The 14,990-nt window shown below is 40.4% G+C and overlaps 1 protein-coding gene across 3 annotated transcripts in view; it reads right to left on the bottom strand.

Annotated features, from left to right (window-relative positions):
- The window catches only part of Kcnh5 (potassium voltage-gated channel subfamily H member 5), a 405,914-nt gene that overhangs the window by 302,717 nt on the left and 88,207 nt on the right, over positions 1 to 14,990 (bottom strand). For all 3 annotated transcript variants that reach the window (XM_052739582.1, XM_052739583.1, XM_052739581.1), the window contains exon 7: positions 9,706 to 10,132. In XM_052739582.1, coding sequence (XP_052595542.1) covers positions 9,706 to 10,132 — 427 coding nt within the window. The remainder of the gene's footprint in view (positions 1 to 9,705; positions 10,133 to 14,990) is intronic.

The following is a 14,990-nucleotide window of genomic DNA, read 5'->3' as shown; positions in this document are numbered from 1 at the left end:
TGACAACTCACTTTCGGGCCTTTCCGTATACCCATCTAGGTCAGATAACCTCTTAGGTCTCCATGGGTACGTGTGAAAATGTCTTTTGTGCCCAGAGCCAGTTGCATTTCAACCTTCCCAGTGCCTCAATTCCATGTGGAAAAATACCTCCCTTTCCAAATACACTGTCCAAAAGCATATTTCCTTTCCTTCATAATATCCCCCCCGACAATCTTCCCTCTCATGGCTTCACTAGAATTGCTGCATAGAAGACACTCTTCTCCACAGAGCAACACCATTATATGCATAAGCTGTGAAACTCTTTGTGACACTGTCTCTTTCCCACATCCTTGCGCCCCACCCCATGGACAGTGGTGTAACCATGTAAAGGCACACTAGGATGTATGGAGTGTCAGCATTTTTAAAAAGTGATGGAAACATCATCCATTCATTTCCTACATTTAACATTTGAAAAATTAAAACCCACAGAGACTAAAAGACTTGGTAAAATGGTCCGTCAGGCCTTTGCACCCAATTAATGTATGTTCTCTCAGTCTCTAGGTCTTCCATACTCTGTTGATATTCTTTCCAAATAAGGAAGTGTCAGGGCAAAGTCCATAACCTCAGTTTGATTCTTAGTATGAATTGTACAGAGATGCTGAATGAGTTCACTCACCATATGAGTTAGGCTGCCTCTATCCAGTAACTAAACAAACAATAATAGAAAGAATAAATAATGTCTTAAATAAAATGAATGCTCAAAGTCCAACCAGGTAGCCCTTTGATATATGTTGTCTGTATGCGTACTAATATATTTAATAGAATATTAAAACAAATACACACATATAAAGATATGTGCTTGGAGAAAAAAATATTAATTATTTATGAACAAGAGTTATCTACAACTTACTTTTTATTCATATTCCCCTGTTTTATTAAATTGTAATAAAGAAGCAAATATAGAGTTCTTTGTGATGGTTAGATTCAACTAAAATGCAAGTTGTATGATAATTTAGTAATAAAGCAAATTGCTTTCTTGATGAATCTTTAGAAGAAGACTCATAAAAATACATTAAGACAAGAGGATAATCACATTAAAAAAAATCCACACTCATATCCTGTTGTTTTATAGCCATCAAAACAAATTATCAGTGTGCTAAGGTGTTTTATGAATAGCTGCAAAATTAGACAGTCTGCTGATCTTTAGAAAATGGAAAATTATTAGGATTCAATAACAAGATTATGTAAATGAAGTAGATTAGAAACCATTTCACGAAGGCATCATTAAGTATTTACTGAGTAAATTAGCAAAGAGATTACCCACTTCTTGATTTAACAAAAACAAATCTGCTGTTCTCCACAACTGCTGCAGAATTGAACTGCTAAAATGCTCTCTTGCTAACAGCCTTTGATAGTGAATTTCACGAATGCCAAAAGACCATCAGATTCATTCATAAATGGACATATTCTGCACTGGAGAGGATCTGATTGTGTTGTTAGGGTGATAGCTACTCCCAGAACTATGGAGGTCACTCCAGACAGAGAGCATGCCAAAACTAGAAAGAGATGTATGTGAAGTCATAAAAGTATGATTGAAGGCATATGTTAAGAAGAACCAAGAAATCAATTCAGGTTGAACAAATGGATTCTCCACATTGGACAAGCCTAGAATTGAAGGACTTTAAGTTTAAAAATTTCCCCAGTAGCAGATGACAAAAATATATTGGGATCCTGAGAACATAGTAAGTAGCTGAGATACACTGGGAATAGGCCTAAGTTCCATAACTATTTCCTCTAAATTGAAACAGTCTTCCCAGAGGAAGGACAGAGGCTATAAGATTCAGGAAGCTCAGGAAACTTACAAGGTCTAGGAAGTTCCTGAAACTCACCAGACTTGAGAAGCTTAGAAAGTTACAGGATTCATTAGGTACCTCAAAAGGTTATAAAGGCAGTAAACAATTTCTGGAGAAAGGAGATTCTTCAGTGAGGCTGCCTGCAACTTGGGCATTGAGTTCCATAGCTACAGCTTTCCTGAGTCACCACCCATACTAAAGGACTTCTAGTGAGGAAGCTGCTGTCTTTGAGTCACCCATGCTCCTGTAAGTAACTCAAATAAACTCATTGGTTCATCAACTAGACAAGAGAACAATCATTTCTTTAGTCAGTCACCAGTGCCCTATATGAGATGAAAAGACGTGTTTACATTCTCTCAAGGAAAAGTCAAATAACAACCATGGTCATAACTTTTCTTTGAAGACATTCCAGATACTCACAAGAAGAGTCATAAAATTAAACTCTTTGATAGAGTTCACATGCAACTTAGCATTAGGTGGCAAGAGCCTGGGAGTCAGAAAACACCACAAAAAGAAAAAAAAAAGACTCATAGGGTATGGAGGAACTAGGTTAGCTACCACTAAAATCTCTGAATTTTGTTGCATGGCATGAAAATTTCAAATGGCTTTCCCCAGAATAAACAAGCCATCATTTATGAGTAGTGATTATTTTTCTGATAGGAAGTTGGCATTACTGGCATCTCTACCAACTTTTTTTTAACTTCAGAATATCTGTTTTCAAAAACAGATTATTTCTTTTCTTATTAATTGACTTTTTTCATTTATTTTATATCCTCACCACAGCTTCTCCTCCCCTCATCTTCCCATTACCATCCCCCCACTTTCCCTTCCCCTTCCCCCCTTCCCCAATTCACCCCTCCTCCACATCTGTTCAGATAGGGGCAGGTCTCCCAATGGATGTCAACAAAGCATGGCATATCAATTTGAGGTAGAACTAAGCTCCCCTCCTTATATTAAGGATTGGTGGCTAGGGAGCCTGCATGGGACCAGCCTAGGCCCTCTGCATATGTGTGATCACTGTGTGGCTTGGTCTACTTGTGGGACTCCTGGAAGTGGGAGTGGGACCTGTTCTAATACTTTGGCTGGCTTTGGAGGATTGTGTTCCTAATGCAGGGTTGCCTTGTCCATCAACTTTTTGATAAAATGTTTTTCATAGTTTTTGTGTTATAAGGTCCAGAGTGGTGCTTGTCAAACAGTCAACACAGACATGTTTTCTGACTTCTTTTTCCCCTTTTCTCCTTTGACATACACATACACACACACACACACACACACACACACACACACACACACACACACACACACACACACACGGAGCCTTAAAACCATAGCAGTGATGATGAACAGCACATACTCAATTCTGAGGCCAGCAATGGTGTGTTTTTGCTTATTTTCCTTGATAGTAAAAAATTAAAAACAAAGATTACAAACAGCTGCAACATCCGTGTTTGGTATTCTGTACATATGTGTCTAATAAGGCCTGGAGCTGTGCAAGGTAGAACACTTCATGAGTCTGAAAGATTTCTATAAACTTCTCAGTTTATTTGCAGGGAAATACACCATGAAATCACCAAAGACTGAAGAACTAAGAAGGATATTAAAATGCATTTCCTTGGAACAGTCTGGCTATAGAAGCTGAACTCACACAGAGACTTGAGCAGAAATGCAAAGCCAATTGGCAGAAGGATGCTAAGTAGCAGAATATATGGAGAAAATGTCTATTCATGCATTGAAATGAGACAGCAGAAACACAAGGAAGACAATAGCCAGGCTTAAAACTAGACAGGAACTACAGATGAGAGGGGAAAGATCTAGGCCTTGCAGATATAATCAGCCACATACAGCATAAAGAGTAAAATAGAATCAACTCTGAGTCAATGAAGTTTTGAAACTACATGAAAATTTGCAGCGGAAGTAGATGCAGAGGGAGAGTGACGGGAGAAAACACTGCTGATGCGTCTACTGGCTATCTTCTTAGACCTTAAACCAACACACCAACTGAGAGGCTTGGGCTGGGCCAAAACAGCTACTAGAGCTTCCAGAATCCCAAAGAAAAACAAATGTAGGTGAGCTGATGGCAAACTTCACGGAAGAATCAGAGTCAAGGCTCAGAGTACATATCTCCCTGGTCCGTGATTTTCATCAATGCCCTCTCTGGGGAACACATAAAGACAGGAGAGCCTCCTCATGACTATCCGGGTCCTCTTTAACCTCATTCATTTGCACAGTTCAGTAAGATCGAGGAAGAAATGGTCGGGAATTGTTCAGGTGTTGAGGGTACAGAAGTGGAAGGCCCTGCTCATGAGAAGCTGACATTTTAAAAGAAAGTGAAACAAGGTAAATTTGATTTCAGTTCTCAAGTATTTGAAAAACATGGGTAAATGGCAGAGACTGTGGTGACTGGTGTTTGCTGGAGTCGTTACTAGTAGGGTAGATTTAAGGGAATTTCTGAAAACATGACCTCATGCAGGTCAGTTGAGATCTGCATGAATTCAGGGTGCAGGTGTTGTATAGTGGTTTCCTTGGGGATTAAACCTTCCATCTCAAGGGAAGGCCCTTAAGAAACCAGATTTTTTAGGGAGATGAAACATTCCATCCTGAGTGGGAACACATTAAGTTCAGGAAGTAAATAACTCACTGGCTTTAAGAAGTCCCTGAAACTGACTAGATTCACTAGTCCCTTTCCTCCACAAGCACATATAAGCTTCAAGGACTTCTGAGTGATAGCCTCAGACCAGCCAAGTTGACTGAAATAAGCAGAGACCAGCCAAATGTTCTAGAAGGAAAGACTAGCTGGTGCCTGGAAGAAGTTCAGACAAATTAAGCTACTTGGAAAGGATACACTTCAACCTGCTAAGCTGCCTGCAAATTGTGTAGTGGGCTTCAGGTTTCTACCTTTTGTGACGTGTCACCCATGCTAGGGTGGGTTATTGGTGGCACAGCTATCTTTGAGTCATGTATGATCTGTGAAGTAATCCCTCATCCAATTCCTGTAAGTAACCCCAATAAAACTTACTGGTTCACCGAGTTTGACTTTGGTGGTATCTATACTTTGGTCTATCATCAGTTAAGCGTCTAGGATGGGTAGGTATTTGTTCCCATCTCCCCTGCAATAATATCACACAACTGTAGATCAGGAGGTGAGTGCTAAAATTAGAGAGAAATAGATTTGGCTTGATATGCTCAAAGATAGCCAGAAACCTGGCATGAACTGGGAGATAACAGCAGAAAGAATAGAAAATATAGGGGTTAAGGTAGGATACTGATAGCCCATCAATAAAGATGGAATAGGTAATTAACGACTATCTACTACAAATAGAAACTTCTCTGATGGGGGCTGAGATGCATTAATCTGTGAGTATCATAAGTCATTAGGAGTCAGTTTAATAAGATGCCCATTTAGCATAATCACAGTAGGAGGTTCTCCCCTAGGGCCTATGACCTATCTAGCTACAGGTTCTTGTCCTGACAATGGTACCAGGAATTGGTTTTCTCTTGTGAGATGAAACTTAAATCCAATCAAATGTTAGAACTCACAAGATGTTTATGCCGCCATTGCACCAGTGGGCATGTCTTTCCAGGCCAAATTTTATCGTAGCTCCCAGGGTTCACAGCTGGGTAAGACTGGATGATGACTCTCCTCCTTTGGTAACATGGAAAACACCTCCCAGCATTATGAAAGCTAGCCAGTAGGAATGATACTTCCATATCAGTACCACCTTGATATCTCCGTGTTTTGTGTGACTTAAATACATTGTGTCTTCAACAAGAGGATCTTATTATCAGCTCCAAAGGATAACCAATAGCATTGGCAATAGCTTATATTATTTGGGGATCTATGGGACCTCACTAGCCAACAACTCCTAAAATGGTAATGCATTCCTGGCATGGGGCTTTTTATTTGTTAGTCTGTGGTATCAAACAAAGTCATTGTTGTCCTGTTCAAGGTAATTCCATTTCAACTCTTTTTATATATGTGTGTGTATAGAAGCTTTTACACTATATATATCTATTTCTATATCTATATATCAAATGATTTAATTAATAAAAATATCTCACAGGTGTACTCAGCCACTTGGGTTTTAGTTAATTCCAGATGTAGTCAAATTGACAACCAAGAATAACCATCAGATCTGGGAGGGATTGGAGGCATGAAAATCATCAAAAACACATGGTATGAAATTCTCAAAAAAAAATAAAATAAATTTCTACATGTATGAGGAAACAAAGTAATATAGGTTTTGTTTGTGTGCATTGGAGATATCTATGCTGAGGAATGGTACTGCATGTTTACTTTAAAGGGGGAACTAGGCAGAGATTCTAGGGCAAGAATAGCAGTAGAAGGAAAATATAGGAGACTACTTCAACAGTCTGAGCTATCAAAAACATTGATTTGGTCTTAGGTGGTAAGCTGTGGAAGCACAAAGAAGTAATTAAATGTAGTTTGAAGGTCAAGTCAAAAAGTTTTGTTGTAAGTGGGTATAACACATAAAAAAATCAGAAATCCAGGATGCTTCCCAGACTTAGGACTTGAGGAACAAAGGAAATAAAAATATGTTTCAACTTCTACATAGTTTTTATTTTTCTTTGATTGTGTTATAAAATGCTATTCTAGACTACCCATTCTAAAAAAAAAAAAAAGAGTTTGGCGAGTTCTTTAAAATCTCAGTAAATACTTATTTGTAATCCTGGGCATTTATTACAGAGATTTAAGAACTCATGTCCATACAAAAAGCTATCTGCAGATGTACAAACACCTTTTTCTGTAATACCTCCAAACTAGAAACTTTCAAAAGGAGTCCAAGTTGATACATCACAAACATCTTGCACATCAGAATGTAGTTTTGGGTAGGTACACTTAGAAGTTGGCAGAATTCTCACCTTGGTTCCCTGTCATGTAGAGTGAGGGATATTATGGTTAGAAAGGCTAAACGGAGTAGAGTTGTTTCTGCCGAGAAGAGTGAAGTGAATCAAAACCAGTATTGCATTCCTGGAGGAATTGCAGAAATTAGTGCCACCATGAAAGATGGAGGGATGGTAGTTCTCACCACATTTCCCTTTAACTCTCCTATCTGGCCAGTGTGGAAGGTAGGTGGATCATGGAGAATGACAGTTGACTATTGAAAACTCAATCAAGTAGTGACTCCAGTTGCAGCTGCTGCACCAGATGTGGTGTCCTTATTTGAACAGACTAGCACATCTCCTGGTACACGGTATGCAGCTGTTGATCTAGCAAATGCTGTTTTCTCAGTACCTGTCCGTAAAGACCACCAGAAGCAATTTGTTTTTAGTTGGCAAGGCCAACAGTAAACTGTTACAGTTTTGCCTCAGAAATATATTAACTCTCCAGCCCTGTGTCATAACTCAGTTTGAAGAGATTTTTATCATCTGGGTTTTTTTTTCCACAAAATATCACATTGGTTCATTACATTGACAACATTACATTGACTGACCAAGTGAGCAGGAGGTAGCAACCACTTTGAACTTTCTGGTAACACATACACACATCAGACAATGGGAAATAAATCCAATCAAATTTCAAGGGCCTTCTACCTCGATGAAATACATAGAAGTCCAGTATGTGGGGCCAGAGGCATTCCTTTCAAGGTGAAGGATAAGTTATTGTACCTGGCCCCTCCCACCACCAAGAGAGAAGCACAACATTTAGTGGGCCCACTTGGTTTCTGGAGACAGTGTATTCCTCACTTGAGTGTGTTACTCTGGCCCATCTGCCGAATGGCTCAGAAGGCTTCTAGTTTTGAATGGGGCCTGGAACAGAAGGTTCTTCAACAGGTCCAGGCTGCCATGCAGGCTGCTCTACCAGTTGGACCATATGGTCCAGTAGATCCAAAATGGTGCTTGAGGTGCCAGTGGCAAGTAGGGATGCTGTTTTGAGCCTTTGGAGTAAGGCTTTGCCATCATCTACAGACAACTATTCTCCCTTTGAGAGACAGCTCTTGGCCTGTTATTGGGCCTTAGTGAAAAAGGAGTGTTTGATAATGGGCCACCAAGCTACTGTGAAACCTAAGATGCCCTTCATGAGATGGGTTTTATCTGACCCATTAGTCCCTAAAGTAACATATGCACAGCAGCAATCTATTATCAAATGGAAGTGGTATATACATGATTGGGCCTGCGCAGGTTCTGAAGGCACAAGCAAGTTACATGAAGAAGTTGGCCAAATGCCTATGGTTTCCACTCCCATTACAATACTGTCTGCTGACACGCATGCACCTATCACCTCATTGGGTGTTCCCTATGGTGGATTAACTGAGGAAGAGAAGACTAGGACTGGATTTACTGATGGTTTTGCACGTTGTGCAGGCACCACCCAGAAGTGGGCAGCTGTAGCATTACAACCCCTTTCTGCAACAACCCTGAAAGACACTAGCATAGGGAAATCTTCACAGTGGACAGAACTCCAGACAGTACACAGTCATTATTCAAAATTTAAAAAGGTTACCAAATTCTAGGTCTGCATAAGAATCAAGCAACATATATTCATAAACATTAAAAGCCGCATAGTGTTGAATTCTGCATTTGACAGAATGTTTTCTTTATCACATTATTGCCCAAATATCTTTTTGATATGAGTATCAGTTTAATTAATCATGAGAAATCTCTGTGTATGTAGACTATGTTCCTCCTGAAGGCCCCTAGAATAGATAACACTTGCATTCTGATCTGCCCTCTCACTGAAACCCTAATCCACACCAGGAACCCAGGTATTCTTGTCTCTGAGGCTCTATACATGATGGTTAAAGTGGAGAACTAAAGACCTGCTAACACTGCTGCTCTAATAGCTTCCCTACAATAAAGTATGAAAGCCTAGACTCAATCTATTCACTGTTCAGGCCAACCAATGACCCTGAACTCTAGATCTTTCTCGTGAATGCCGGTATCTAAAGTTCTATAATTTGGAGCCCTAGGGGGAAAAAAAGGAAGGCTGACACCCAACATCAATACTAATGACTTCCAGGGTTATAACTTATGTTAATAGTGACCTCATCTTCAGCACAACAATCTTGAAGTTACTCTAGGTGTCTGAACTAGGTTTGAATGAGTCATATAGGTCAGCTTGAAAAACTGTCCTTTGAGACACTTTAAAACAGCATCTGAGGTTTGTACCACTTTCATGTCTGGAACTCTGATGCCATTCAGTCAGAATGTGGGGGCCGAGCACATGGTCTTTAGTTCTTTGAAAGGACATTCTACTTTCAAGAACACCACCAAGTCACTGTAGTTAGGCATGCATACTGATTCTTGGACCCTTGTCACTGCTAAAAACCTTCAGTTTTCCAGTCCTTTCATTCTCTGTCACAAACTCAACTGACTGCAGTGTTTGTCAAAGAACTACATTTATGAACTTCTTTTCACTAGTCTTCATTATTTAAAAAAAAATCAAACTATATCCTGAAGTCCACTTTAATTCAGAAATTCAGTTATTGACTAAAATATTTTCTAACTTATGGTCTTACATCATATCCCATCTGCTTTTTTAGAAATCCAACTGCCAACAAAACCTACAGAATGCGCCAGACACCTCCTGTCTAGATACCAGAGCTAGTTCCTTCTCAAGAGCTGCCAGGTACAACACCATGCATAAAATCAAATCGCAGACTTCCCAGTCTGAGATTTTTACCATCCTCCTCACACCGCTTTTCATGTGCTAATACATTCTAAAGAGTGATATACATTCCCTGCATTTTTAATTCCTAGGGCTGAATCAAAAGTAAACCAATTGCAAATGGTTTCAATTAAAACCTTTCTTAAGAAACAGTAGATCATTTCAATCCAGTCAGAGTTAAGCCGGGGGTAAAAAAATTTCAAACATTAAAATCATTTTTAATAGAGAAAGAAAAAAGAAACTTACAGCCAACCATCATCATGGCGACTGAGAACATCTTCTCCACATCTGTGGTCGGAGCTATGTTTCCAAATCCTATGGTTGTAAGGCTCGTCATGGTGAAGTAGAGGGAGGACACGTACAGGGAGTCCTTGCTGGGTCCTCCTTCCCAGATCCCTGCACTGGTATTGTAGCGATATGGAGTCCCAATGCTCAAGGCCAACTGGTAGAGCCAGCTGTCTATTTGAATGGTGTTGGTGACTTCATCAATGACCTCATAGTCGCCAATGCTGTACCAGATGCAAGCCAGCCAGTGGGCAACCAATCCAAATACACACACCAGGAGCACAAGGACAGCAGCTCCATACTCCAGATAATGGTCCAGTTTCCTAGCAACACGGCCCAGGCGCAGGAGGCGCACCACCTTCAAAGAACTGAAGAGACTGCTGATTCCCTGCACAAATAAAGAGAAAGTTAAATGACAATAGGACACAACGTAATAGGTGATTTTTACGATTTGATCACCCAATTATATAAAAAAAAAACATACACATAAGGAAACTCCAATTTTAAATAAGCAAGAAAAAGCCAAAATGATAAATATTTTTCTTTAAAATGCAAATTCTATCCTACCCCAGCAGGAATAGAATATTTTCAAATTTTACTAGCTGAAATAAGCTTCCAATAACTAAGAACTGTTAAATCTAAGAGAAGCACAATTTGCAAATGCACTCTACACAGAGTATAGATAAAGAGGTGTAAACCCAGGCTCTTTCTTTTTTCTTGCTACGAAAGTTTCCATTATTCCTTATTTTCTAATAGTTAAAAACTGAACCTTCTGAATAAGGAAACCCAGTCTCACTAGCAAGAAAACAATAAACACTCTGTGCATGTGGGAACAAGAAACAAAGTTCATTATTTCTACTGTGTCCTGTCCCAGCCTGCATGAACAGAGCTAAACCTGAGGTTGGTACACAGACTCCAAATTCCCACAGTCCTCTAGCAATAGTCATAGGGAAGATATCCAAAGTACGAGCAGCAAGACATCTATATTTTGTTGAGAAATGTATCAAATTCAATGAAGGTCCCATAGTCACATTTTTTGAAGCATATGACAGATTACCTGGACATGGGGTGGAAGGGTAGAGGGGCAGGAAAAATGCATCCCTGGCACAGATTGCAAACAGAGGAAAGATAAAGCAATGACCTGGGATGCTCTCACCTGCAAATCAAGTAAAAGCCATGACCTCCTTACTGTGAACTCTGTTTCCCAGATGAGGGAGAGAGCATCCACCTCCTCTGACCAATAGAGGGACCGATGAGGCGAAACAGAGATGACATTAACAAGACTCGAATCACAGAATGGTGAAGTTCTTGACATTTAAGGGGAAAAAAAAGTTCAGAATGCATCTGCTCTATTATACTTTTTTTTTAACCATGAAAATTTCAAAGAGGAAGGAAAACCAGAACACAAGCACAAGCAACAGATCCCAAAGACGTGAGAAGCAGCAGGTCATTCTGGCAGTTTCGTCTCCACCTGGCTTTCTTTAGGCTGGCCTCAATTTCACTCGCCAGCTCTCAGATACTGTGACACATAAACAGCCTGGAAATAAATTCCCATTGCACTTGAACATTTGGAGTAAAAATAAGATGCTGAACTTTCGGTAGTTAGAAGAAGTAGGATTGAGGCTGAGGACACAGCTCAATCTGTGAAGCCCTTGCTGCTCCAGTATGAGGAGCCTGAGTTCAGTTCCAAGAAATCGTGTCAAAGAGGTCAGGCATGGTGGCAGACACTTGTGAACAAAGCGCTGGGGAGGCAGAAACAGGGGGATCCAGTTTCTGATGGGAGACCCGATCTCAAAAAAATAAAATGAAATGAAAATAAGGTGGACAGTGTTTGAGAAGGATCAGTTCCTCGACATGTACACAAACGTGTACAGATAAACACCAAAAGAGGGAGGAAGGGAGGAAGGAAGGGAGGGAGGGAGAGAGGGAGGAAGGGAGGGAGGGAGGAAAATTAAAAAGAAAAATGGGTACAATATAGTGGCATCAATGTCATAAAGTAAGTAGGTTCAAGACAGCTCAGAAATGCTCAAATATGGAGCTGTATAATTGTCAACAAGAAAGAAAAGATGGGCTTATGGAGCACATCGTATGCCAGGCTCTGGGTTCAGTGCTGGGGACATTAAGATAAATATTCCTGGTGTCTGCTTTAAAGGAACTCATAATTGAAATTCATGAAAACTTGGAGTTCAATTTTTTTTTTTATTTTAAATGCTGCTGTGGATGCTGTTTTTTTGGTAGCTTGAATTTGTGAAGAAGTGGTAGAGCTTCTCTTTAAATGCCACCCAGGAAAAAAAAAAGTTATTTCTGCTTGAATTCTTCTCCATTAAAAACAAAAGGAAAACCACAGGAGATGTTTTTTTACCCCATTTGAACTAATAAATTGCCACAAGCCCCCGCTAGAATCTATGAATAAGAATCCACTAGAATTGGAGTCCTAAAGAAAGAGAGAATTTATCCAAAAGGAATCACAACTGAGCTCCAACTCCTGTCGGGGCTGCTTACTCAAAAGCATGTTTTCCACAGCCTGGCCCAACTTCACTTACATAATACATGATGCTTCATGGACATAGGTTTGGCTGTAGGTTCCATGCTGACCTTTTTTCCTTTTAACTTGTTTTTAAATCACTCCCCAACTGGCATACTTGGCAAAAAACATCTTGCAAGACTATCCTTCTCTACGTTTCTTTCATGGGCTGGGGTCCTCATCAATGAGTGCCTCTAGCCTTTTTAAGCTTTCATTGGTCTTATGCAAAAGGATGGCTGACCCCCAAGACCTCTTCTCTGAACACTCAACAGAAATCGCTCTTGAGTTTCTTAAGAGGTAAATGCTACTATAAATTTCCATGTGAATGCCCCATTGGTTCCAAAGGTCTGAATGGGACAGGGAAGCTTCATTCTCCCAACTCAGTCTCTTACCCCTTGCCCTGTAGTACACATCACTGGAACCCACCTGGTCTCTGAGTCTCAAATCTTTCTTCTCTCTGACAGATCAGCTTTACAAGCTCCGGGCTGCTTATTGCTCAAAGTGCCTAAGAGAGCGACATTTACCCAGATAACAAATCTATTGAAATATTCCTTTCTTTCTTGTTCCTATGGCCACACCTCAGACATGGTTTCATTTTCTGTTTTGTGTGGCTCATTGTTGATGCTGCTATATTTGTTACACTTGTGTAACTAGTCCCAAATCATACTGTACACAGTACCAGCATAGAATCTTTAAAATGTATATCTGTCTAATCACGTCCCTTTCTGACCTAAACCCATTTCTACTAGCTTATTATTCATGGGATTAAATATGACTTGCCTACTCTAATATATGAACCCTTGATGAGTTGGTCATCATCCATCCCAGTCACTCCTCTGTATGATTGCCAGGTAGTTGCAGGATCTACTTGGCACAGTGAACAGAATCCCAGGCTGCTCCATGCCATGTTACAACTGGTTAATTCCCTCTACTTAAATAATCCTTTCCTCCCATTTCCTTGGTAACTGGGATCTTGTGACATGGCAAATGTTCTTCCCTCCACTACCCTCATTGTCATGCTCTCACTTTCTCCCCCCACTGAGAACTGGGTGTTTAGCTTTGTGTTATCATACACTCTTTGCACATCTCTAGTGAAACAATTATCACAGTCACACTTTATTACAAATCTGTTTCCATGCATGACATGCCAGGAAACTATAAACTCCTTGAAGAGTATATCTATTGTCAATTCCCAACCTGGCAGTTGAACCTACATTAAGCAGTCAATACAGTCAATAAATGAAGGAGTAACTTTTAGAATAAGCAAATGTGGGGATGGATCTGGAGTCCTTTGTTTGTTATAGCTATCAAACTGACTTGACAGCATAACGTGAAGAAGAAACAGTCAGTGTCACTTTGCATTGCAAGAATAGAATTCAGAAATGAATATGAAAGACAAATTCTACCTCTGCACTGACCAGGCCACACATTCAGGGGGCACAGTAGATATATTCACCAGAGGGTTGCAGGAAAATAACTAAAACCCATAGACTTTGAGAAATGGGGAAGGAACTGAAGAAACAGAGAATGGGCAGGACACAGCTATATCCCTATACAGAGGCCAGGAGTGAGGATGAGTGAGTTCTGTGCCAGGCTAATGTGAGCAGCCTGGCTCATGGTTGGACTGACATGAATGGAGGGATGTACCAAAGACATCAACAACCATGCGCCATGTACCCCATGCAGTCGGCCAAGCAAAAAGCTGGACCGTTGGCTGCTTCTTCGAAAGGATAGACTAGATAACAATAAATACTACATATTTGCTACACACAGGGTACTGTTCTCAGTGTTTTCCATATGTGAACCCATTTATTCTCCAAAACGACTCTATGGGCTAAGTCTCATGAAAACATGGTCCAGAAAAGTTTAGTCATTTCATAAAGTTTACGTGGCTAGTAGAGAAAGGCTCTCAGAACAAACATGAGCAATCTGGCTTCAGACTCCTTGCTCATTCTGAAACTCACTGTGCCAAGACCACATACACTAAACTGAAAGCTGGCTCATATGAGGAGCATTTTCCACAGGATGTGCCTACAAGATGACATACCGAAGCTCCCTTGGCAGAACTCAGTCACGGCAAAGGTGCACAGAGGATGATGGTCTGTGGAGGTACATAGTCCTGGGACACACAGCAAGTCATTTCACTTTACATTTGTGGGATTCTGACTTTCAGTGCTCACAGGATGGAAGAGAGGCTTCAAGGCCACAGCAAGAAGCAGTGCAAGTATCACCCAGGCCCAGCCCTCCAGGTTCCTAGCACATTCTTCAGAACAACCACATGCTTTTCAGTCTTCCTGTCCATGCTCCATCACACCCCACACAGTCCCGGCAATATGAATCTTGCTAACCACCAGCACTTAGCTCATCCTCTGAGGCCTCATCAGGCCTGTGTGATTAAACACACTCTCTTCTGCTTGACTTTAATACCCACATGTTCACCTTTGTCTACATTCCATGTCATTTCCCACTACTTTTGTGTGTAGCAATGGTGCACTAGACCTTTCTGCTACCAAAGGCAATGCCAAACTTCACCTTTGAACTTGCCTTCAGCGTTCAATTCATTCATTCTTTTATCTAATCAGAAACTGTTACCCAAAGTAATAGATAAATAACTAAGTTGGCTTTGCTTAGAAATTCCCCCATTATTTGGATCAAAATGAATCTCATGCAATCAGTACAAATAAAAACTCAGAATAACTTAAAGCCAAATGTCCATTCCAGC

Source organism: Peromyscus californicus, unplaced genomic scaffold, assembly GCF_007827085.1.
Source record: "Peromyscus californicus insignis strain IS unplaced genomic scaffold, ASM782708v3 Scaffold_15__1_contigs__length_86483966, whole genome shotgun sequence".
NCBI classification, from domain to species: Eukaryota; Metazoa; Chordata; class Mammalia; order Rodentia; family Cricetidae; genus Peromyscus; species Peromyscus californicus.
Note: the sequence above shows the minus strand (reverse complement) of the source record. Positions and strands in the feature narration are given on the sequence as shown.